The 25,460-nt window shown below is 38.4% G+C and overlaps 1 protein-coding gene across 4 annotated transcripts in view; it reads left to right on the plus strand.

Annotated features, from left to right (window-relative positions):
• The first annotated feature begins 16,914 nt into the window (after positions 1-16,914).
• Positions 16,915-25,460, plus strand: part of UHRF2 (ubiquitin like with PHD and ring finger domains 2) — an 82,521-nt gene continuing 73,975 nt past the window's right edge. The window contains exons 1-2 of one of the 4 annotated variants that reach the window (XM_047699325.1): positions 16,915-17,419; positions 22,755-22,988. In XM_047699325.1, coding sequence (XP_047555281.1) covers positions 17,267-17,419; positions 22,755-22,988 — 387 coding nt within the window. In that variant the 5' untranslated portion in view covers positions 16,915-17,266. The remainder of the gene's footprint in view (positions 17,420-22,754; positions 22,989-25,460) is intronic. The other 3 variants (XM_047699322.1, XM_047699323.1, XM_047699324.1) reach the window with 3 other exon arrangements.

Consider the following 25,460-nt stretch of genomic DNA (forward strand, 5'->3'; position numbering starts at 1 on the left):
TTCTTTTCTCTCAGAAAATATCACTAAGCTTAAACAAAAACATCTTACCTGGACTTTCAAGGAAGATTAAGATATTTACAGTGAATAAAACTTGTGGTTACAAGTGTTTGAGAAAAGGAACAGATGTAAATTTTTCTAACTTTAATTTTAAAAGTGAATTAAAATGTCCTTTATAACTATAATTTTATGTGGCCATAATATCATATTTTAAGGGTTTAGACTTTCAGTGTAGGAAGAATTTCTCTGAGAACAAGCACACCAAAACTTGCCAACACACAAGATCCACTCCAGATCTGCAGAAAAACCACAGGTTTCTTTACTTGCATCCACACCATGTTTATTTTAAAAGTAGGAAAGCCAAGGGGCACCTGGGTGGCTCAGTGGGTTAAGCCTCTGCCTTTCACCCAGGTTATGATCTCAGCGTCCTGGGATGGAGCTCTCTGCTCAGTGGGGAGCCTGCTTCCCTCTCTCTCTCTGCCTGCTGCTTGCCTACTTGTGATCTCTTTCTCTCTGTCAAATAAATAAATAAAATCTTAAAAAAAAAATAGGAAAGCCAAATCAGAACAACAATCATCTTTCAAAATGATTTACCTCAGTACTCTTGCCTCTTTTTCTAAAAGGAATAACTATTCTTTCTTTTTTTTAAGATTTTATTTATTTATTTGTCAGAGTGAGCACAGGCAGACAGAGTGGCAGGCAGAGGCAGATGGAGAAGCAGGCTCCCGCTGAGCAAGGAGCCCGATGTGGGACTCGATTCCAGAACGCTGGGATCATGACCTGAGCCGAAGGCAAAGGCTTAACCAACTGAGCCACCCAGGTGCCCCAAGGAATAACTATTCTTAAGACAAAACATACAGATCACTTCTATCTCTTTAGGTTATATACACACAAAGCTCTTTCTTTTCTCACTACATATTTTTAGAACTTAATAATTTACATTTTTGGGTTCTTTGCTTTCTTAAGGGAAATGTTGCATCTTAAATATTTAGCTTTAGAAAGCAAAGCTCTTTACCTTGACTATTTTAGGATTTAACATGATTCCTTAGAAGGAAAAAGCCCTGGGGTTTCCACCTGGGTGGCTCAGTTGGTTAAGTGGCTAACTCTTGATTTTGGATCAGATCATGCATGATGTTTGGGTCATGAGATTGAGCTCTGGGACAGGCTCCACACTTAGTGGGAATTATGCTTAGGGATTCTCTTCCTCTGGCCCTCCCTGCTGCCTCACTCACTCCCTCTCAAATAAATAAATAAATCTTTTTTCTTTTTAAAGGGAAAAATATTGGAGGATATTATGCTAAGTGAAATAAGTCAATGAGAGAAACACAATTATATCGTTTCACTCACATGTGTAATATAAGCAGTAGCCCAGAGAACCATGTGGGGAGGGAGGGAAAACTGAATGGGAAGAAATCAGAGAGGAAGACAAACCGGGAGAGACTCTGGATTCCAGAAAACAAACTGAAGATTACAGAAGGGAGGGGGGTGGAGGGATGGGGTGACTGGGTGATGGGTTTTAAGGAGAGCACGTGTTGTGATGAGCACTGGGTGTTATACACAATTAATGAATAATTGAACACTACATCAAAAACTAATGCTGTACTATATGTTGACTAATTGAACCTAACAAAAAAAATGAATTAAAAATTAAAAGATTAAAAAAGGGAAAAGCTCTGAAAAAAACTCATCTAGAGTTTTCTTAAATCTGCAAACTAAAAAAGATTATTGTATTATTTCTCACAGTTGTTATTTATTTGCCAATGAATTTACTAACATCTTAGATAACTGAATTTTCTAAGATTAATATTCAACATGTGGTTATAATCATTTAGCTCTTAACGATCTGAGGCTCTACCTGGCTGAAGTAAATTTTAAAATCCCTAAATTAGGGGCGCCTGGGTGGCTCAGTGGGTTAAAGCCTCTGCCTTCGGCTCAGGTCATGATCCCAGGGTTCTGGGATCGAGCCCTGCATCAGGCTCTCTGCTCGGCAGGGAACCTGCTTCCCTTCCTCTCTCTCTGCCTGCTTGTGATCTCTGTCTGTCAAATAAATAAATAAAATCTTTAAAAAAAAATCCCTAAATTAGTTTCAAGGGTTTTTCCAATAGCAATTCTTCCTTTACTTAGGGTATTATGCTATTTACAATTACCAGTAAGTTGTAATCTTAAAACAAAACTGGGTGATGATAGAATTTCAAGTTCATGAGTATGGCCATCTCCCATGAACTGAATTGTGTCCCTGTCCTCACAGATTTAAATGTTGAAGTCCTAGCCCCCATATGATTGTATTTGGAGATAGGGCCTTAATTAAAGAAGTAATTAAGGTAAAAAGGTCATATGGATGGGACCCTAATTCAATATGACTGATATTCTTCTAAGAGGGAAAGACACCAGGAAAGATCATGCACAGAAAAAAGACCATGTGAATAAAAAACAACTAGGTGGCCATCTGCAAGCCATGAAGAGAGGCCTCAGGAGAAATGAAACCTGCTGACACCTTGATCTTGGACTTCGAGCCAACAAACTGAGAAAATAAATTTCTGTTGTTTAAGCCACCAAGTAAACAGTTCGTGGTACTTTGTTATGGAAACCCTAGCGAACTAATAAAATATCTGAAATATTCACCAAGTATTTTTAAGCCACAAATAAATGCCTACCAATGAGAATAGAAAAAAAAAAAAACACTTTAGGAATCTTGCAAATAATTTAAGAGAAAATAATAGACTAGTTCTATACACAACTGCAAATAAGATGACCATGCGGGTTTGGATGCTTTAATGACTGACTATAGCATGGTTAAATTGACTGCTCCAAAACTGGACCACATTCAGAGTTACCATCTTAATCACTATATATGGACTGGGACTGAGTCCTGAAAAGATACGGGGAAATCATACTACTTCTAGTATTAGTCTGATTAGACTTTCTGATTCAAAGGAGACATTCAGAGGCATATATTCTATTTCTACTTACATTCCACGACCATGGGACATATAAAATTTTTCTTGTAATATTTTAAGAGTTGCTTTGTTGAAGTTGCCGAATACAAAATCTGACAAGTGCATGTCCTTGCCTCAATTACATTTACTCTCTTTAGCTTTCTTTGACATTTTTGACAATTAAAAAGTAGTTAGCCTCTCTGCTGACTTTTGATAAAACTGCTGAAGATACACACAATTTCAACTACATTCATTTCAAATCCATGATTTTTTCCCACTGATCTATGAATAATTCAAAATAATTGAAATCCTCAAAGAATATATTTTAAGTATTACTTATTATTTTAAAATTTGTATCTCGTTTCAATTTGTTCCCATACTTACATATCAGGAAGCTAAATACAAATGTATTTTTGGCTTTTTTTTTTTCTTAAAGATTGTATTGATTTATTTGAGAGTGAGAGAGAGAGCATGAGTAGGGGAAGGGGTAGAAGGAGATAGGGACAGAGGGAAAGGGAGAGGGGCAGACAGAAAGGGAGAGAGACAGAGGGAGAGGGGCAGAGGGAGAAGCAGACTCCCCACTGGGCAGGGAGCCCGATGCAGGGGGTTTGACCTGAGCCAAAGGCAGACACTTAACCTATGAAGGCACCCAGGCACGCCTATTTTGGCCTTCTAAATTGTATATGGGGTATTTCAACACATTGTAAAAAATCCAATAGGTCTCTTTTGGACAGACAGGTCACAATAGGACATGTGAATATCTCATTCACATGTCAGTCCAATATTCTTTATCAAAGATCCTAAACCATACTGTGAGCCAAGTGTCTGCTCATTCTTACCCCCATTTCCCATCCCTGCCTTACTTTAGCGGGGTGGTCTCCCATCCCCTCCTACATTTGTCCATGTTGCAGCAGCTTCTCTATTGTCACGTGGGGTTTTGTTCATTTCATTCCTGGTGGCCTCATGATTCTAAGATCACTGCCCTCCCTCTCTATACCTTATGGTTCCAGTTACATTAGTCTCAGGGAGAGGTGAGATGGAAAGGCTGCTCTTCCATTTACTGCTTTGTCTCTTAATTCCCTGCCTACTGTCCCAACACCACCAACATAAGGCAGCAGAATAGGTACTACGTTTTTCTGAAGAATTGAGAGAAAATGTAGGAAAAAAACAAAGAACTGGATGCTACAGGTCCAAAGAACAGAAATAAGGTTCCTTTTGAGGGAGTAGCATAGTTCCTAGACTTGCTTCACCCTCCTTCAAAGGTCACTTCACCCCAGAGCGCCTCTCCTTTTACCAATGAGATTCTAATACTACTTTATAAATATCGTACTCCCTAACACAGGAGTGATATACTAGTCCTAGGCTCTTGCCTTGCGCTCACTTTCACCTAGAGCTATTCACTTGAGGTTAAACATTTCTCCAAGTCTGCATTGTTATATCTAGGATAATAGTACTTAGGATCTTCGGCAAAATTTTGGGACTTAACTCAAAGCATGCACCCTTTCATGAAACCTTTGATATTTTAGAGGAAAGCTATGCCTCCAAGCTCCTCCAACGGGAATCCAGTAGAAAACAAAATGCACATACGTACACAGTCACGGGCGCAATGTGTGCACCCAGCATATGCACACATGGTCACACACATGCTTGCGTATTTATACACATGCATGTACACACACTATCATACCTTTCCCCAAAATATAGAACAACCAACCTCTCTCATCTAAGATCCTTAATCACAGGGGTGCCTGGGTGGCTCAGTGGGTTAAGCCTCTGCCTTCAGCTCAGGTCATGATCTCACAGTCCTGGGATCGAGCCCTGCGTCAGGCTCTCTGCTTAGCAGGAAGCCTGCTTTCCCCACCACCCCCCTGCCTGACTCTCTGACTACTTGTGATTTCTGTCTGTCAAATAAATAAATAAAATCTTTTTTAAAATTATCCTTAATTGCAGAACCTGCAGAAGCTTTTAAATTTCATTTTTCTTTATCTTTGACCAGATCAAATTCTTATACATACTGGACTTTCTCCCTAATTAATCTCTGAAAAAGGAGGGAGAAGTGTGGAAGGTTAATTTCTCTATACAGATCAATGCTAAAGCTAGGATTTATATTTTCATTTATATTACCCACAGATAGAAATAAAAAGTCCACTTTTTCTAAGAAGCTTATCAATATAACTGTGTGAGTGTAGGTACGTATAAACATTCAATATACATAAAATGAACACCTCATAAGTAAAATTTTCCATATATAAACTCTCCTGTGACCACCATCCAGATCATAACTAGAATATTACTATCATCCAGAAGTTTCTCTTGTACTCTCTTGGTCAACACCGCCAATTCCTTCATCCTCCAAAGTTTTGACTTCTAACACTATGGATTAAATTCACATTTTCTTGAACTTTATATAAGAAATCATACAATATATGTTTTTTGTGCCTGGCTTCATTTACTCAACATAATGATTCTGAGATTCATTCATGTTGAGGCATATATTTGTAGCCCATTCTTTTTTATTGCTGTGTAGTAGTCCATGGTATAAAAATACTACAATTAGTTCACTCTTCTCCTATTTATATTTAGGTGGTTTCCAACTTGGAGCTATTATAATAAAGCTACTACAAACATTCTTATATATATTTTATTGAACATATGCATTAATTTCTATTGCATATATAATTGTGAGTAGAATTGCTCCTAGGATAGATATGTAGAAACTGCCCAGGTTTCAAATTTGATTGAATCAATCTTTGTTCCCATTCTGCAAGGTACGAAACTCCCAGTTACTCTTTATTCTTGCTAACATTCAACATCGTCAGTCTTTGTCTTTAGTCTATTCTCTTGAGACTTGTGGTAGGTTTTAAGAAACTAAACATTGCTGTGATATTCTTGAAAACATTTTTACTGTTGGGGCGCCTGGGTGGCTCAGTGGGTTAAGCCTCTGCCTTCGGCTCAGGTCATGATCCTGGGATCCTGGGATCAAGCCCCGCATCGGGCTCTCTGCTCAGCGGGGAGCCTGCTTCCCTTCCTCTCTCTCTGCCTGCCTCTCTGCCTACTTGTGATCTCTCTCTGTCAAATAAATAAATAAAAATCTTTAAAAAAAAAACATTTTTACTGTTATGGACATAAAACAAAACAATAATTCCTAACCTCTTTCAGATTGTACCATGATATATTCTGAGGGGTTACTCAAGAAAGTATATAATTTGCCCTAGCCGGGATTAGATAAAATGATACTGGACCATAAATTTGAGGTAGATCAAAGTTTAGCAATACCAACTGGTCATGTGACAAAAAATTCAGCCCAAACCAGCAAATACATGAAACACACTTATAGTAGCAATCTGTGGTTAGATTGAGAGATTGGTGGATTATGAGAAATGGAGAAATAAGTTTACCAATATTATAAAAGATTACCAATGGATAATCTATTACATCTAGGATTAATAGGAGATGGTGTTTTAGATTAATTAAAAAATTAATCTAAATACTATTTAGATTATACATTTATATATAATCATATATAATTATCATAATATTTATATATAATTATCATAATATTTATATATAATCACCATGTAATTATTAATATATAATCATTTATATAATTATATATAAAAGTATTAAAAATTAAAAATTTTATATATTTTATTATTTATTATATATTAATTTTATATGGTTATACATAATTTATAATTATAATTAAGAATTTTGTATTCATTATATTGATTATATGTTTATATTTGTTAAAATATAAAATATATTTATATATTATATAAATAATTATGGAGGGCCATAATTATTTCCCTCCCTACCCCTTGACAATGAGTCTTTGCAGTTCCTCCTATCAAGAGGGAGAGTCAATTCTCCCTCTCCTTGGATTTGGGCTGGCTGTGTACTTGATTTGTTCAATAAAATCTGATGAACTGACATTGTGCCAATTCTACTCCTAGACCTCAAGAGGGTTTGGAGGTTTCCACTGGCTTTCTTAGAACCCTGCATATCTATCATGTGAATAAGCACAGGCTAGACCCGTATGGTTCAGTAACAGATCATTTCAGGTGAGACCATTCTAGACCACTCAGTTGAGCCTAGTCCAAATTTTTAACCCATAGAATAATGAATTAAGTAAATGGCTGTTGTTTTAAGCCATATTAGGTGGTTTGTTATGCAGCAAAATCTAACAAATACAGGAAGTTAAGTACCTGATGAAAAAAATTCTTAATTATCATGAAAAACTCCAACACAAGTTGCTTCTGAGTCTGCCGATAGTTGCTGCTACTGACAATGGTACTCAACATTCACTGAATGGTATGTTAAGTACATACATATGATATCTCATTTATTCTTACTGTAAATCTATTAGGTAAATAATAGATAACAGTTGAGAAAACTGAGGTTTGCCTCACAGAATTGACTCCAGAGTAAAGCTTAAGCTATCAGCCTCCTTACCAGCTAATCACTAGTGGTTTATTCTAACCCAATACTACTTTTCCTGCTCATTACTATTTTAGAGATAGATAATCAATAGCCAAGAAAAACTATGATTTGCTCAAAGCAGTCCCAGCTAACTCCTAGTCTTTTGCTAAAATTTTGTGAGGTTTATAAATTATATTAATGTTCATGATAAAAAATCTCCATGGTAGTTAATAAGGAAAATATGTAGGCTAAATATCCTCTAAAAATTATCTTTCAATGACCTAAAAAGGATAACAAAACTTCCTCACTGTATGGAAACTTTATAAAATGCAATTTTAATAGTACAGTTTTATAGGGAGTACACAGATATATTTGGTTTATTTGCACAGTGTAAATATCATTTTAAATACTAGGAAGAAAATGAGAAAATGGGACTATTATATCACCATAAATATTTGTGTAATTGTATTGTGATGTTTTTTCTTTTGTCTTTACAGAATTATTTTTTAGATAATTTTTAGATAATTTAGAGAGAAGTTAAATAGTAGATCTTTCTAAGTTTGAAAATCCTTTGGGATTTCATAAGAGGATAGAAAGCTTCTTAAAGTGCCTTATAAATATTATGATTCGCTTGTCGAACTAACTAAACACAAAAATAATTTAGATATATGCCAATTTTCCAAGCAGAAGTTAGCACTTCATAATTCATCTCCATCTTAAGCTGACTGGAACCCTATCAGAAAGAGCTTTTTCAAGCTGATAAACCCAAATGGACTAAAAATGACAACATAGCTTTCCATTCCACATTCTTTATTGTCTCCAATCACCAAAAGAATCATTTGAAAACCAGAATAAATTCTTTTGACAGAATGCACTCAGACATTGTGACAAAAACAGAAGAAAGTAACCATTATCAAGTGCCTGTGCAAAGAAGAGTTTGCCTCATTTGGTTCTTGTGGTACTCTATATCAGATACAGATCAAGGCTTGGATGGGGTGCCTGGTGGCTCAGTCAGTTAAGCAGCTGCCTTCAGCTCAGATCATGACCTCAGGGTCCTGGGATCTAGCCCCTGCTCAGTGGGGAGTCTGCTTCTCTCTCTCCTGCCCTTTGCCCCTGCTTGTATGCGCGCTCTCTCTCTCTCTCTCTCTCTCTCTCTCAAATAAATAAATAAAATCTTAAAAAAGAAAGAAAAAGAAATCAAGGTTTGGAGAAATTAAGCAAGTTGCCCAATGCTGTGACAGGCAATTAGCAGACTGCAGAGTCAAATTGAAGTCTCTCCAATTCTAGAGCCCATATTCTTTCCATCATGCTACACACTTTCATTAAACCTTCATTAAACAAACCAATTACTAAACGGATATAGATCAGTTATAAAGGATTGCTTGTTCATGCAAATCAGCAAAATAATGTCAACATGTGTTTTCAATTGGAAAATGGGGGGAGGACACCTTTCTATAGAATGTATTTATGTTAATAACCTTTCCTCGTTCACAGGCAGTAATCCTCACAGCAAACTAATTATATTAGTGAGATTGAAACAATCTTTTTCTCTGTACTAGACAAAAATCTATTTTTTATTACCTCAATTTTCTTATCCTTCTTCATAAAGAGCAGTTAGTTTTAAAGGCATTCAATCTCTTAGAAGCTGGAAATTTAGATCATAAGAAAATGTAAAGTTTTTTCCACACAAAAATTATAATTATCTGTATAACTACCTCCCTGCAAAGAGGAGGTAGGAGGGCCTGAAGAAATGCTCTAGGGTGAGGTGGAATGGAATGGTAAAGAAAGTGGTATCTCTACCTTTAGAGGGCTGAAGATTATGCAAATTTTTTTCTTGATCCAACTAGACATCTGAATAGATTCTGGTTCCTCTCTCCCTCCCTTCCATCCTTCAACAACCACTTATTAAGTATATCTAGGTACCAAGCACTGATTTTTGTGTTGGAAACAAAGATAAATAGACTAAGTCCCCGTCCTCTAGGGAATCAAAAATTTAATAGTGGAAAGACAGTCATGCAAACAAATTACAGCTCTGAGTTAAATATTAGAGTAGAGACATGAACTAAGTTTGATAATGCAGGTGAAGCATTTTCTTCAGCTGGGGAGTATCAGGAAAGTCAGCCTGGATGAAGTGGCATTTGAGGGAAATCATGACAAAGGAGTTGAAATTTTCTAGGCAGAGAAGGCATGGTAAGAAAGAGCCTGGCCAAGTTTAAAAGAGGGTGGCTACAGGGGTCTAATTATAGGGATTTACTGACCTTTACCATCAAGAATAAAAGGTGAAAACTAGAGTTCAATGACGCTTTCCACAAATCAAAATTTAGTAAATCTGCCAATTTCACTCCTACGTCAGTGTTGCTAAAAATTTCTTAAGGTAAAGGAATATGATAAGGATAGATTAGGGATGGGTTATAACCTAAAGCAACTTTTAGGGAACATGAGATACCTGTAGTGTTATAATTTTTATATTAGATCTGCGGTCAGCAATTGTGCACCCTGCCATGTATTTTCATAAAGTCTTATCAGAACACAGGCACGCCATTCACATATTAAGTAGCCACTTCTGTATTAAAAGTGTAGGATGAAAAATTGCAAGATATCATCTGTTCAGCTTAACATATTCCCATCTGAATCTTTAATACAGTTTGCACTAGAGTCTATACATTAATGCAAATAAATCTCAGAAAAATAATATTGAGTTAAAACATGTTTCAATATTACAAAGAATCATGTTATATAAACTGTAAAAAGACTTCAAATCTAATATTTTTTAGAGATACATGTATTAAAAGTATAAAGACAGGCATGACAATAATAAATATTCAATTCAAGATAATTTCTAGAAAAGAGAAAATATAAGCAGAGAGGGATTTTAAATACTTGAAATGCTTTATTTCTAAAGCAAGTTGGTGAATGCCAAAGTATTTATTATATTATTCTCTATACTTTTTTATATGACTGATGTATTTCATAATTTAAAAACTCTTTGGTTATACAAAAAAAGAAAGATAGAAAAAATTAGTGGAGAAGTTATATAAGTTTGTTTTCCTAAAATGGCTGCAACAATATCTTCCATCCCATATCTTTTGACACCCCTCCCATCAGGAGATGGGGTATGTATCCCCTCCTCCTGAAACTGGATGGGCTTTTATAAATGTTTTGGCCAGAAGAGTATGGTACAGGTGATGCTATATGTCTTTCAAACAAAGTCATAAAAAGTGATGCACCTCCAGTGATGTTCACTGGAGTTCTCACACTTGAAGTTTTCAACTACCATGTAGGAAGCTTGACTATTCTGAGGCAGCCATGTTGTGAGAAAGACCAAACTGCCCCACAGAGAGAAGTCCATGGAGAAGTCCTGAGACTTCCTAGCGAGAGATACCTAGAGAGTTTCCAATTGCTCTAGCCTCCATTCTTCCAGTTTTAGCTGCATCTGATTACAATAGCATAATAAATTCTGAGCCAGAACTCAGGTTTTCCAACTGAGCCAATTCAGAAATCCTGTGCTACAGAAAATGTGAAAGACAGGAAGGTCACTGTTGTTATTTTAAACTTCTAATATTTGTTTCACAGAGCAAGCTGTAACTAGAATTGACCCCATCACTAGAAAATAGAGCCTTACCTGCCTCCAGTGGGGGAAATCTGAGCTGAATTGATCCAAAGACCCTTAGAGAGGAGGGCTAATTCTAAAAGACAGGAGGGGTGCCTGGCTGGCTCAGTTGGTAGAGCATGTGATTCTTGATCTCAGTGTTGTGAGTTTGAGCCCCATGTCGGGTGTAGAGATTACTTAAAAATAAAATATTAAAAAAAATTTTTTTGAAGATTTTATTTATTTCTTGGACAGACAGAGATCACAAGTAGGCAGAGGGGCAGGCAAAGAGAGAGAGAGGAGGAAGCAGGCTCCCTGCTGAGCAGAGAGCCTCATGCAAGGCTCTGTCCCAGGACCCTGAGATCATGACCTGAGCTGAAGGCAGAGGCTTTAACCCCTGAGCCACCCAGGCACCCTAAAAAAAAATTTTTTTTTAGGCAGGAGAAAGCACGTGACTGAAAACATGGATAAACTGTAAGTTTTTAGTGAGAATCCCAGGTTCCCACTTCTATCTGAGTCATCAAAGAACCAGAAGCACACACTGCAAGAAGGACAAGGATTATTCTCTAGACAAAGTGAATGGAGAAGCCTGAGAGAAAAAAAAAGAGGGACAGCTAAAGGGTAAAGAACATTGGCAAAAGATGAATGACACAGGGGTCTAAGCTCTAACACTGTCGTTCATTGATTACATGTCCTGTACAAATCATTTTCTTATTTGTTAAAGAGAAGATAGACTGGAATTACCTCTAAAGCGGATGTCCAAAGTAAAAATCTGTGATTCTATTAAAAAGAAGGAGCATAACCTTTAAATATAGCTAATTTAAGTAATGAGCCATAATAAAAAGTATTTTTTACCAATGGAAATTTTAGTTCACATCTCATAACATGTAGTTCTTTCAGAAATAGCACTAGAGATTATAACAAAACCTTTAATTAAGGTACTTTGATGACACTCCCCCCGCCAAAACGCACACATGCAAGGGTTCAATTGAAAGGGTACGGGCCACGGTACAGAAAACTGAAGAAATATGTATGAATCTAGGACTGTAGAACTGTTACAATGTGCAGACCCAAGGTAATAAGAAAAAGCAAAGGTTATCAAAATATGAAAGTGAGTCATTTAGAGTAGGCTACTTTAAGAGTAGTAGTGATTTCCCAGGAAGACAACAGAAGCTAGATGTGACCTTTCGGGGGAAACCCAGTGGAATAAATATACAGACCTCATTGTTTTAGTGTTCTGTTTGTGCTTCCTTCCCTCTGGCCAGATTCAACTGGAAGCCTGAGAGTACTGATTCCATTGATGTACTCCTTGCCCTTGGACCCCAGGACAGCAAGCTGGTAGAGTGATTCTGGTGTACCAAAAGGAAGACCACTAACATAGAAGTGCTAATGAAAAGGTGATAATCATAGCTTCAGAGAGCAAATTGAAATTAGCTTTTTTAGTATATATGAAAGTTCTTGACTTTGGAACATTAGGTGGGAAAACTGGAGATATTCTGTGGTAGGAGGAGTCTGGAATAATTAGTTCAAAAATCAATTTTTTCCTGTTTTACCTGTTTTGACTTGAATAAATTTTGAGACATGACTGATGGCATAAATTTCAGTATTTGCTCTTTATCTATATAAATAATTCCTCTTTTCTTTGCCTGGTCACATCCAAGTTGTTTCAGCTACTTATGTGATAATAAATTATGTTATGTCAGAACTGTCTGATATTTTGGTTTTTGTCAAAGAACTTCTATCTTGCTTTTTCAACTGGGCAACTTCCTAAGTAAGCAAAAGCATATATGGAAAAAGGGGAAACCTTTTGTACTGTGTGGAGAAATGCAGAAGAGTGTATTTTGTTACATATAGAATTACTATTTGCAATCACTTATTTATATCCTAAGTAACTTACTACACACATAAGCTTATGTTTCAAGAAGTAATTAATTTGGTTTCCACAGGACAGTGTATCTTTTTGGGGTCTCACACCTCTAAGTCCTTATCCTTTGGGATCTATATTGACTAGATTAACACAAATCCTATATAGTCCAAGTAGATACCAATTTTGATGGTTTTCTCCCAAAAGTTCACCAGTGTAACAAGAATAAATCCCCTCATGGGGGGCAGTACAGAAAGTCTTGACTAGGGACGCCTGGGTGGCTCAGTTGGTTGAGCAGCTGCCTTCGGCTCAGGTCATGATCCTAGCGTCCTGGGATCGAGTCCCACATCGGGTTCCTTACTCATCAGGGAGCCTGCTTCTCCCTCTGCCTCTGCCTGACATTCTGTCTGCCTGTGCTCACTCTCTCTCCCTCTCTCTCTGACAAATAAATAAAATCTTAAAAAAAAAAAAAAAGAAAGAAAGTCTTGACTAGTTCCTCTTTCATAACTTTTCTACTTCCCTTCAAAATTTTGGGCTTATATTTCCAGTGGTCAGTTATACATCTTCACCTACTTCAGTTAAGAGCATCACCATCTATCCAAGACATGCATATTTCTCCTAAACTAGAAACCCAGGAATTAGTCTCAGCATTTCACATTTCTACATCCCTCATATTCACACATTTTACAAGTCTGGTAGGCTTGAAGTTCTAGAATATTCTGGAATTTGCTCTTTCTTCTCTTATCTACTGCCACAAAATTTCACTGAAATTGACGCAATTACCTCTTCACTAAACTTTCCAACTGGTCCCTTAGTTTTTCCCTAAGGCATCCTTCAAAATTCCTTCTGTTATCTTTCCAAATGCATATTTAATGCATCAGCGGACCCCTTAAAGTTTCAGTTTCTCCCTAGGGCCTACAAAGTCTCCTGCTTTGAATGCTAATCTTCACACTCTGCCCTTCTCTATCTAATAAATCTTTCTCTGATACACGATATCTCCTGACCTGTAAAAATGCAAATCTTCTATGTGTAAGCATTCTCTTCTCTTTGGGCATTATCTGCTTATCTAAATCCTCTCCATAATAATACCATGAAAATACCTTATTGTGTACTACCAAGGGATGGGCGTTATGCTATACTACACTATACATTCATTAAATGTTATAAACACCATTTTACACTGAGGAAATTAAAACAAATTATTGGTCCAAGATCATATTAGAAGTAAACATCAAAACTGGGATTATATTCTCTTATACCATACACAAAGATAAACTCGAAATAGATTAAAAAACCTCAAAGTGAAGCAGGAATCCATTAGAATCCTAGAGGAGAACATAGGCAGTAACCTTTTCGACATTGGCCACAGCAACTTCTTTCAAGATATGTCTCCAAAGGCAAAGGAAACAAAAGCAAAAATGAATTTTTGGGACTCCATCAAGATCAAAAGCTTCTGCACAGCAAAGGAAACAGTCAGCAAAACAAAGAGGCAATCCACGGAATGGGAGAAGATATTCACAAATGACACTACAGACAAAGGGCTGATATCCAGGGTCTATAAAGAACTCCTCAAACTCAACACGCACAAAACAGATAATCATGTCAAAAAATGGGCAGAAGACATGAACAGACACTTCTCCAATGAAGATGTATAAATGGCTAATGGACACATGAAAAAATGTTCATCATCACTAGCCATCAGGGAGATTCAAATCAAAACCACATTGAGATACCACTTTACATCAGTTAGAATGGCCAAAATTAACAAGACAGGTAACAACATATGTTGGAGAGGATGTGGAGAAAGGGGAACCCACTTACACTGTTGGTGGGAATGCAAGTTGGTGCAGCCACTTTGGAAAACAGTGTGGTGATGCCTTAGGAAGTTAAAAGTAGAGCTTCCTATGACCCTGCAATTGCACTACTGGTTATTTACCCCCAAGATACAGATGTAGTGAAAAGAAGGGCCATCTGTACCCCAATGTTCATAGCAGCAATGGCCACAGTCGCCAGATTGTGGAAAGAACCAAAAATGCCCATCAAAGGATGAATGGATAAAAAAGATGTGGTCCATATACACTATGGAGTATTATGCCTCCATCAGAAAGGATGAATACCCAACTTTTGTATCAACATGGACGAGACTGGAAGAGATTATGCTGAGTGAAATAAGTCAAGCAGAGAGAGTCAATTATCATATGGTTTCGTTTATTAGTGGAGCATAAGGAATAACATGGAGGACATGAGGAGATGGAGAAGAGAAAGGAGTTGGGCAATATTGGAGGGGGAGACAAACCATGAGACACTGTGGACTCTGAAAAACAGTCTGAGGGTTTTGGGGGCGGGGGTTGGGAGGTTGAGTGAGCCTGGTGAGGGTGTTATGGAAGGCATGTATTGCATGGAACACTGGGTGTGGTGCATAAACAATGAATTCTGGAACACTGAAAAGAATTTTAAAAATAAATAAAAATTTTAAAAAAACAAAAACAAAAAAACTGGGATTATAATTCAGACATATCTCAATCTATGAGTTGAATATTTAAATGTTCAATTACAATATGCCATCTAACTTAGATCAAGTTGTACCCCATCCTTACACTTCCAGATCATTCTAGTCTCCCTTGTATCATTAACTGTTGTTTAAACTGACAACAAATTACTTAGTACTAAACAATTCTTTAGTATTTTCATCTTTTCTAAATCTTAACTGAACTAGGTAGCAAATTCTCTGTATGCAGGGTATTAAAGAAATTCTTAACATGTCTTCACAAAAGTATAGCACATTTTTATAATAGCAAATAGCTATTCCTTACTGGGGCAGGTTACAAGTGTGCTTTACATATCTCCATCATCTCATTTACACATGTAATGAATATTCAATATTTGCTGTACTTAAATCAGGAGATCAGATGAATTATATTTGGAGGATATAAGTGAATATAAATTTTTCGGGAAGGGCAGAGACCCAAAATATGTGTGTGTATATATATATATATATATATATATATATATATTTTTTTTTTTTTTTTCCCATTCTCTCCCATGTTGGGCCATCCTTCTTTTATTTTATACTTATTTATATTTATATTTATACTTATTTTATTTTATACTTCTGGACTTCACCAGACTTATAATTATTTGAATTGGTTATTACAAAATTGCTTCTCTACCTTTATGGTAATAATTAGCACCGGTCTGAATATTCAAGTTACAGATTTTGGCAAGTATAAAGTCCAAATTTTGTGATATATATTATTTTATATTTATATCCCTCTATATGTCTCTACTTTCATGTGTTCTCTTCCTTCTTATGAAAACATTTTCATTTTAAACAAACCCACTGTTAGGTAATCCTGCGTTGGGCCTATTTCCGAGAATTTATTCCTGGTAGAGTCCTGAGGTGTGTAGCTCTGCATCCTTTATAAGTGTTTTCCATGACCCTTCAATCCCTTAGTCAGAGGCATACTAACAAGGAAGGTCCACAAAAAGAAACGTCCGATTTTGGCGAGCGGCCCTCCTTAATAGCAACACCAAACTTCCGTGGCCAAAGGTCCAGGCCTGAGCGCGTTGGATCAGAGAGCGATACCAGCGGGACCCGCGGCCTGCGGACCTGAAGCCTCCACCTCGGCGCAGCCGCGGGAAACCACAGGAAGCTGGTTTCCGCGCGCGAAGGCAATATTCAGGCTCCGCGGGAAATTCGGGACGGGTAGGAAGTTCGCGAAGCAGAAGGGTCCTGGGTCCTTTCCGAGCCGCGGGCCCAGCTAGGCCACGGCGGGCCGTGTTCGGCTAAGCGCGGAGGAGCAGCTCACTTCTTTATGTGCGCTCTCAGAAATTTAGGCCGCGCCCGCTTATTTTGGGTGTGTTATTGAGACCACAGAAACCGTATCCGCTTAAGCCTGAGGAGTCACTAGCCCCCCAAAGACTAGAGGGAGTTTCCAGGGCCCAGGTGCACGAGAAGCGACAAGTAACGGCTCTGCGCAGCCCCGCCCTATCACCCCGCCCTCTCCGCACCCGCCCATTTTAGATCTCTTTGGTTTCTAGCCCTCTCCTCCCCGCCTCCTCACCCCCGCAGCTTCCTCTTTAAGGCGGAGCGGGGCGTCGATCTCGCGAGATCCGGGTTGGCGCCGTGACCTCCATGTGGGAGCTAGAGCTCTATAAGTAAACACTCCGCGCGGCGCAGACAAGGCTTCTTCCTATTCGTGAGGCGGGGGCTGCGGTAGTGGCGGCCCGACTGGTTCCGGTTTCCTTTCCTTCTCAGCTCCGCTGGGCAGGCGCGCGGATTAGGAGTCGCCGCTGCCTGTGGGGCCCGGCGTCTGGTCGGTTTCCCTCATTTGTGCGCGCGCTCTTCCGCTGCCCGCGGAGAGCCGGAGCTGCTAGGGAAGCGGGCCGCGCCGGGCGGGGCGCGGCGTCCGAAACGCAGGGGGAGACAAAGCCGGGCCAGTCTCCTCTCCCGCCGCCAAGATGTGGATTCAGGTTCGCACCATCGACGGCTCCCAGACGCGCACCATTGAAGACGTGTCTCGCAAAGCCACAATTGAGGAGCTGCGCGAGCGGGTGTGGGCGCTGTTCGACGTGCGGCCCGAGTGCCAGCGCCTCTTCTACCGGGGCAAGCAGGTGAGGCGAGCCCACCGCACCCCCTCGGGAATCCCGGGGAGAGGGCTGCAGGGCGCCGCTAGAATGCGTGGGCTGGGCGGGCCCCAGGGCTTGGTGCGCCGCGCGCGTAGAGAGCACCTGGCTCCACTTGGGGTGTGCAGCGCGCGAGGCTCAGAGTGCAGGCCCAGGCACCGCCAAGGGGGCGCAGCGGGGTCCGTACCAGCCCCGAAGTGCAGGTGCTCCTGGCAGGGTCGGAGGCGCCCACAGCGCGGAGACCTCACCCCCCCCCCCACCCTTTCTCAGCGGGGCGGTAGCCGCTGGCACAGCCCGCGGTAGCGCCTAGGATCCCTAGCTTCCCGCCCTTGGCGGGGTCGGCGCCCCTGGAGGCGGGGAGGGCAGCGGGCTCTGGCGGCCATGCCTCAGCGCCGGTAGGGAGGGCCGACGGATCCGGCTCCCAGCAGCGCTAACCCGGCTAACGGCTCGCATTGCCTTCGTGGCTCCTCTGCGCTCTCGGCTCTCAGACAGCAGGGGGGAAACTTACAACTCGTTTCCTCTTAGGCTCAAGAGCCCTAGTTCTGACTCTCCACTGTGAAAGGATTTGAGCACACTGAAGATTCGAAGGGTTTCCAAAACTTCTGGCTCTCTTCCCTCACCTCTTTTCTGGAATTGGAATCCGTCTTGAAGATTAGAAACTTGGGCTGAAGGGGAGAGCCATTGATGTAATTCGGGATCGGTTTTAAACTCCTAGGTATAGGCAAGAGAGGGTGATTTATTCCCAGAGTGGAAAGGAGTGTGAAAGACTGACTGGTTTGCTCTTTTTGCTTCTCCCCTTCTGATGTAGCCCCCCTCACACAAACTTTTAAAACAGCAACTGGAGCATAGCCAGCGGTGGTTTTGGCAGTGAGGGTGTCTGTGGGTGTCTCTGGTAGTTGTATGGTATGACCGTGCTCAGATTTTTCTTATCCGACAAGTCTACACCTAGAGACCCAAGCGTACTCAATTTTGTCTTCCCCACCCCCAACTAAAAAGGTGCATTCTCCACTTGGTTAGACTACAGTTTGGCTTCATTTCTGTGGTTTGGTTTAATTAGCTCTTTGATTTAGTGGAAGTACGATTTTCCTATAGCCACAAAGGATTTGAAAGGAATATTTTTCTTCCCTTCATAGGCTTAGCTTCAAAAACTGCCTAGAAATGTCAGTAACAAGATTATACTTTGAGAGAGAAAGAACCAGGGTTTATTTTAATTTGTTTTTAAATAAGTGATAGCATCTTTGATAGGTGTTCGAAGCTGTTTTATTGATCCTTTACTGTTTGACTTGAAAAAAAAGAAAAATGGGTGTTCCATTCAGTTGTAAACTTGGCTTTTGAAATCATACGTGTTAAACACTACCTAGCTTTATATTGCTATACCTTCAGTGACTGATACCTTATTATCTTTTGGTCAAAGATAAGAATTATATGACCACATCTTCCGAATTTTGTTTTTTAGCTAAGGATATAATAGTACATGAATTGCTGGGATACTTTGGTGACTTCAGCACAAGAGATAGAAATGAAACATTCTCATGTGTTCCTGGGAAACTCCCAAAGTCTAAGTATCAAATATACTAAAAAAGTGCACCTGGCTGTCTTGAGGAAAAAGTAGAAATTGAGTTAAATTCAGGTCAACAAAGTAGATTTCTGGTAAACCAGGAAATTCTGTTCCAGGTTTAGGGAAAAACTGTTGAGGATAATTACCTTTTTGTACTTCTTCTCCTAGGACAGTTGATAACTCACTACTTTGATTTCTGCAGCTCAGTTATAAACCAGTATGGACCTTTGGTGCCCCATTGAGTTGAAGACAGAAGGAAGACACTGCTTCAGCTGTGTATACTTTGTGAGCTGAGGAGTAGCCATGGCAGTGATTATTATCTCTATTCTCTTTTACTCTTTGGAGTTCATAGTCCGTGGACAGAGCAACTACTGGATTTGCATCACAGTGCTGCCCCTAGTTTATAGAATGCAGTTGTGCTTATTTGAAAAAGTCACCCCTTTACTGCTACATAGTGAAAAATGTAAATAAAAACAAATTTACAGTGTCTCTGATGTAAATGGTACCCTTTCCCCCTTATTCCTCACCCCTTTTATGTGAGGTTTGCTGCTGTTAGTTTTTGGTATATATCAAAATCACTTATAAAGACTCCAGGTGATCTCTATGCAAATTAAATTTGAAAAGCAGAGTAACTCCACTTTTGAGGGTCAAAATAGAGGGCAGCAATTCAGGGCTTTAAAAGTTCTGGTTAGAGTAGAGTAACCTCACTTGGATATTACTCTGGGAGGTTGAGCATGCATCCTGAGGATTAGCTCTTTAAGGAAGAGTTACGTTATGAATCCCTAAATATTTTGAGAATCCAGAGCTTTTCCTAATTTGAAAGGATTCTGTCACTTCCCCTCTTGCTTTTGTTTATACCACGATAGGTAGGACAGGAATCAGAGCTGAAGTACCCTTTTGCCCCTGGATTCTTAATTTTTACACGGAATGCAAAGTAAAAACATTTGCCTATTTAAACGGGGAGAGAGAATGTGTGTCTTATCTATATTATATATATGATGTGGAAGATACCTGAAGGTTGTTTAAGGGATGCAGGTCAAGGGCATTAAGTTGTCAGTAACCCCTTTGGAAAGACTTCTCTCACTGCCTTCTCAGTCATTGTCAGTGTTTGCTTCCTAGTTTTATTTTGCATCACTGTTGCAGTTCTTCCTATTATCTGGAATTTCTTACTTCAACCCAATACTAGACGCAAGACTGAAGTCTGGCAAAAAACAAAATACTCTAGGGCCATTTTTACACCTATAGTATTTTAAGTACTGTGCTCCCATCTTCTAGGACAGCAGTTCCCAAGCATTTTGTCCTGTGAGACATTGATGGAATATTGTTACATGCCTGAAACTCACAGGTGTTTGTGATTTCTAAGTGACTCAGTCCCTTCTCCACTTGGGATATAAGTGACAGTAACTTCCAACCAACACTTGTACTAAATTTGGGAAAACTTCACTACTTTTCAAGTAACAATTCATTCCAGCATTCTTCACAAAAACCTAGCTGTGTGGAAGTTAATTATGCAATGGATAGTAATCACTATTTTAGGAAAACTGGAAGAATACCTTTGAATTAGGGAAGAAGTAGATAATTCGGGTAAAAGTGGCTGTCCTAGCAGGCATGAATAATTGAAGGAAAAGTTACATGTTACTGTGGGCCTAACTTCAGAATAGAGCCTCATGCCTTGATATGCAGTGTTTTCCTGACTTAAGACATTGCTTTTCCTTTCAAACCAAATAACCATTTGAAGCAGCTTATGTGATTTTGACCAGTAACTTAGAAACTCATCAGAGTGATTGAGTATAAGAGTGTCCCTGCCGACACTCTGATTCTTGTGCCTCAGATTTCAAAGGAAAATTACTTGTGGAAGCACTTTGAATTTCCAGTTATTTTACCACCTTAACAGCTTGCTTCATTTTGGGAAATGTCTTTCCTGTTAATTTACATATTGTATTACTGGGGGTTTTTTTGTTTTGCATGTTCTATACTGTTAAGAGTTTGTTTTTATCTTCTACTTGGACACTCATAATGTGCAATAGTTGTACGGTTAATCAAGTTGTACTTTTTTAACAGTTCCAGACTAGTATGTTCTTACCTTTTTGGGGTAAAGGGGTATTGGAGAATGTCAAAAGTGAAGGTGTGAATGTATAGGTTTTTGGCTCCTTGAATTTTTCTCCAGGAGTTCAGAATTAGGTGGAAGTTGTGTTGTTGTTGTTTTTTTAATAAAGTAAGCAGTGGTGTTCTCTAATCCCTGTAAGGGTTTATCTGCTTATTGACTTGGGAAACTCTTTTGGACTTACTTGGAGTAAGCATGTGAACCAACCTGTGGGATAGTGTCTGATTTCCCTACTGGGAAATTTGTGAATTGTTTGATCCCTTATTATAGTTAAAACTGTGAATATGTATAATGTGTAGGATTGTGCTAGATGTGTTTTGGGACAACTTGAATTAAAATTATTTATTTAGTATACTAGTAAGTTTATCATTTAAGGACAAACTCATTCTTCCCTTTGGTGGACTTCGGAAATATGGTCTTACTGTGTTTAGGGAGTTGAGAATGAGGATGGTTATTACATACAAAGAAGGGGAAAAAGAACAGTGATTAAACTGGTAATGTTTCCAGGGAAATGTTAGTTTTGATCTTCAATGGAGTTTGGTTTTCTTATTGTATTATGGTAAAATGGCCAACGGAATTTTATAAAGAAACAAAATGGGAGACTATTAGTTTTCAAGGACTTCTGTTTTAAAAAAAAAAAAAAAAAGCCACCAAAACCTAGGTGGCTTAAAACAAAAATTTATTGTCTCCTGTTTCCGGAGGCTGTGAGTCTGAATGCAAAGTATCAGTAGTGCCATGTTCTCTCTGATGGCTCTAATAGAAAATCCTTCCTTGTTTCCTTCAGCATCTAGTGTTGTTAGCAATCCTTTGTAAATTCCTTGGTTGTAGATAATTGCCTTAGTCACATGGCTGCCTTCACATCTTTGTGGTCAAATTTACACTTTTCATAAGGATGTCAATTACAGTGGATTAGGGCCCACCCAATATGACCTAATTTTAACTTGATTACTACTACTGTAAAGACCCCATTTCCAAATACTCACATACTGAGATATTTGGGATTAGGACTTTAGTATAATGGGGCGGTGGGGTGGTCACAATTTAACCCATTGCAGAGACCTTGCCAAAATATGGGTAAGTTGCAAGATAATTTATTCATTATTCATCCTGGAAGACTTTTCATGATACAACTTGACTACCTTTACAAATGAATAGAATTAGAGAACTTTAGGCAAGTGGAATAGCATGAACAAGACTTGGAATTCCTGCTTGATTTTAAAAAAAAAAAAAATTGCAGTGCTTTAGAAACATACAGTTGTTAACTTAAATACGAACACAAGGTCATAAAACCACTCACCTTCAAAATTCACCTTTCTTAACAGTGGATTCAGGTACTGTTAATTTAAATAAAACTTGGTGGGAAACCTAGGGTTTTTCTGCCTACATGTTGAAGTCATGTAAGCAATGATATGTTTTTGGTTTTGGTGGCTGTCTGCATTCCTGATAGCTAATGTGGATTGATTCTCAAGAATTTATTGAGGTCCTGAGATGCTGCTGCCATCAAAAGAGGCCATAAAGTAATAAGAATGGTTTAAGTATCAATAAATTGCTTTGCTATTTTAATAATTGGGCTAGGGCATTTGGGTGACTAACGATGTGGAAAGATCGAGTTTTGAGAGAAGCATTTTAATCTTTTAATGTTTTTTATCCTTTTTTTCCAGTTGGAAAATGGATATACTTTATTTGACTATGATGTTGGACTGAATGACATTATTCAGCTACTAGTTCGCCCAGACCCAGATCTTCCTAGCACATCTAAACAGATTGATGTACAGGCCAAACCGTGTTCTAATAGCCCACCTAAAGTAAAGAAAACCCCAAGGGTGGGACCTTCTAGTCAGCCGTCTACATCAACTTGTGATTTTCTTATTGATCCTGGCATTGGGCTATATAAGGTATGTTGTCTTCTTTAGACTTGATAGTTGTGAAAATACAGATGTCTCTTCTCTTAAGGATGTTGCAAATAAGTGAAGATTGATTGTCATTTGAAAGTAAAGACTGAGCTGTTAATACTTTAACTTTTAAAAGTCTCACAGAATTGTGCAGTATGTACTTTAAATGTATAAAATGTGTACATACAGCCTAAAAAAATACAAAACAAATACTGGTGTAATTCCACTGAAGCTAAGTAGAATAATGCCAATTCCTTTTTAAAGCGACTACCAGAACATATCTTCCTTTCTCCTTAAGGAGTAAACTACTTACTCTGAGTATTCTGATCTTTTTTGTTGTAGTGTTACTACTTTTGTTACCTCTAAAAAAAATGTTTTGTTTTGCTTGTATTTGAAGTTTATATAACAATTCTTTTTCTCAGCTTTGATTCTCATTTTATTAACATACCATAACATATTTAATCAAGGATGAATAGATAAATTTGGGTTTTTCCCAGTTTTCACCTGTTTTGAACCTCCTTTATGTATCCTGGTGCACTATTCTAGAATATCTTTAGGAATTTTTACCTAGAAATGGGAGTGCTGATTCACTCCCAGGATACTGCCAAATTGCTCTCTACAGTGTTCTTTTGGTCTGCTTCTTGTATCACTGTGCTTGCTATTCTAAGTACTGTAGCCTAGTATACTGTTATCTCCCTAACCCATATCTCCCAAATCTATTACTATTTAAGGGTGTCTTGGTGTTTGGCTTTTAAAACTTGCATGTAAAAATTTTAGAATTAGTTTGTCAAACTCTACCGATAAGTAATACAGGATTTGATGGGGATTGTATCTGTAGGATAGCTTGGAGAATTGACAACTCTACAATGTTGAGTCCTTCATTCATGGACATGATAGATGTCTCCACTAACTTAGATCTTTGATAGCTTTATTAATTTTTTCTGCATATCTTATTTCTAGTGCCTGCATTTTTAGTGCTATTATAAATGGTTATCTATTAAAATTGTGATTTGTTTGCCTCCATATAGAAAGGCAGTTGATACATATATTGACCCTTGTATCTACCAGCTTTTTCAAATGCTAATAAATTTTGTAGAAATAACTGAATGACAGTTTTGCTTCATCCTGTCCTATCCTTAAAACTGTTTTTTCTTAATTCTTACCAGTTGAGACAAATTGGGACCAAGACTCAATTTTTCAGAGCATTTTTAAGGCTAAAATTAAAAATTAGCTGAAGTAAATTACTTAGGAAAATGCAGATAGAGGTAATTTTTGATCTAAGAAAAAATGGAAACAAATCCATATATGTAGAATCAAAAAAAACTGGCCAAGAGCTATATGTCAAAAGTACCTGGCCTAGATGGCTACAGTGATAAATTACCTTAAACCTCTAAAGAATAGATAATTATATTAGCTAAATTGACCCACAATTTATAAAAAGGAAAGCTTGCCATTGTTTTTAAAAACTTAATATAACACTGATACTAAAATATAACAAAAGCACACCAGTATCACTACATATTGATGTAAAACCGAAGTTATATTTAACAAATAAAATTATGATTATTTGTTAAAAGAACAGAATACCTTGGCCAGGGATGGTTTGTAGGAAGTGGGATAGTTCATTATTTGGATTTTTTTTTTTTCAATATATATAATTTGCAGGTATGTAACTTTATCATTTGTCTTCTAAAACTCAGGTTTACAGCTTTAGAATTCAATACATTACAAGGTGATCACCACCGTAAGTCTAGTTACTATCCATTACCACACAGTTGACACCCTTCACCCATTTTACCCAGCCCTCAATATAGTAATATTAATATAATTCATCATAGTAATAAGCCAAAAAAAACAAATGATCTAATCTAAAAAAGAGATCCATTTCTGATTTTTTTTTTAAATCCTTTGTAAGTGGAACAGATAGAATAGATGAATTTTTTAAACCATACCAGCATCATGTTTAAAGGTGGGGAAAAGCCAGAAGCATTCCCATTAAAGACAGGAGCCAGACAAGAAAGCAGCCACTTAATGCTGTTACTTAACATCTTTCTACATGATGGAGATAGGCAGGACAACAACAAAGTAGAATTATTGGAGAAGGCAAAATTATTATTTGAGAGCACAAGTGAGCATAAGCAGGAAGGAGAAGTAGGCTCCCCACTGAGCTGGGAGCCCAACTCAGGGCTTCATCCCAGGACCCCAGAATCATGACCTGAGCCAAGTAGACGCCTAACTGAGCCACCCACGTGCCCCCAAATTTAGAATTCTTCATATTGAATGCCCACTTTCCATATTGTCTACATTGATACTACCCCTTTGAGTAACCAGTATTTTCTGTGTTGTTTTCTTCTTCTTCTTTTTTTTTTTTAAGATTTTATTTATTTGAGAGAGAGAGTATAACAGTGGATTGAGGGGCAGAGGGAGAAGTAGACTCCCTGCTAAGCAGGGTGCCCAGTGTGGGGCTCGATCCCA

The sequence above is a fragment of the Lutra lutra genome, chromosome 13, assembly GCF_902655055.1.
Source record: "Lutra lutra chromosome 13, mLutLut1.2, whole genome shotgun sequence".
Classification (NCBI taxonomy): Eukaryota; Metazoa; Chordata; class Mammalia; order Carnivora; family Mustelidae; genus Lutra; species Lutra lutra.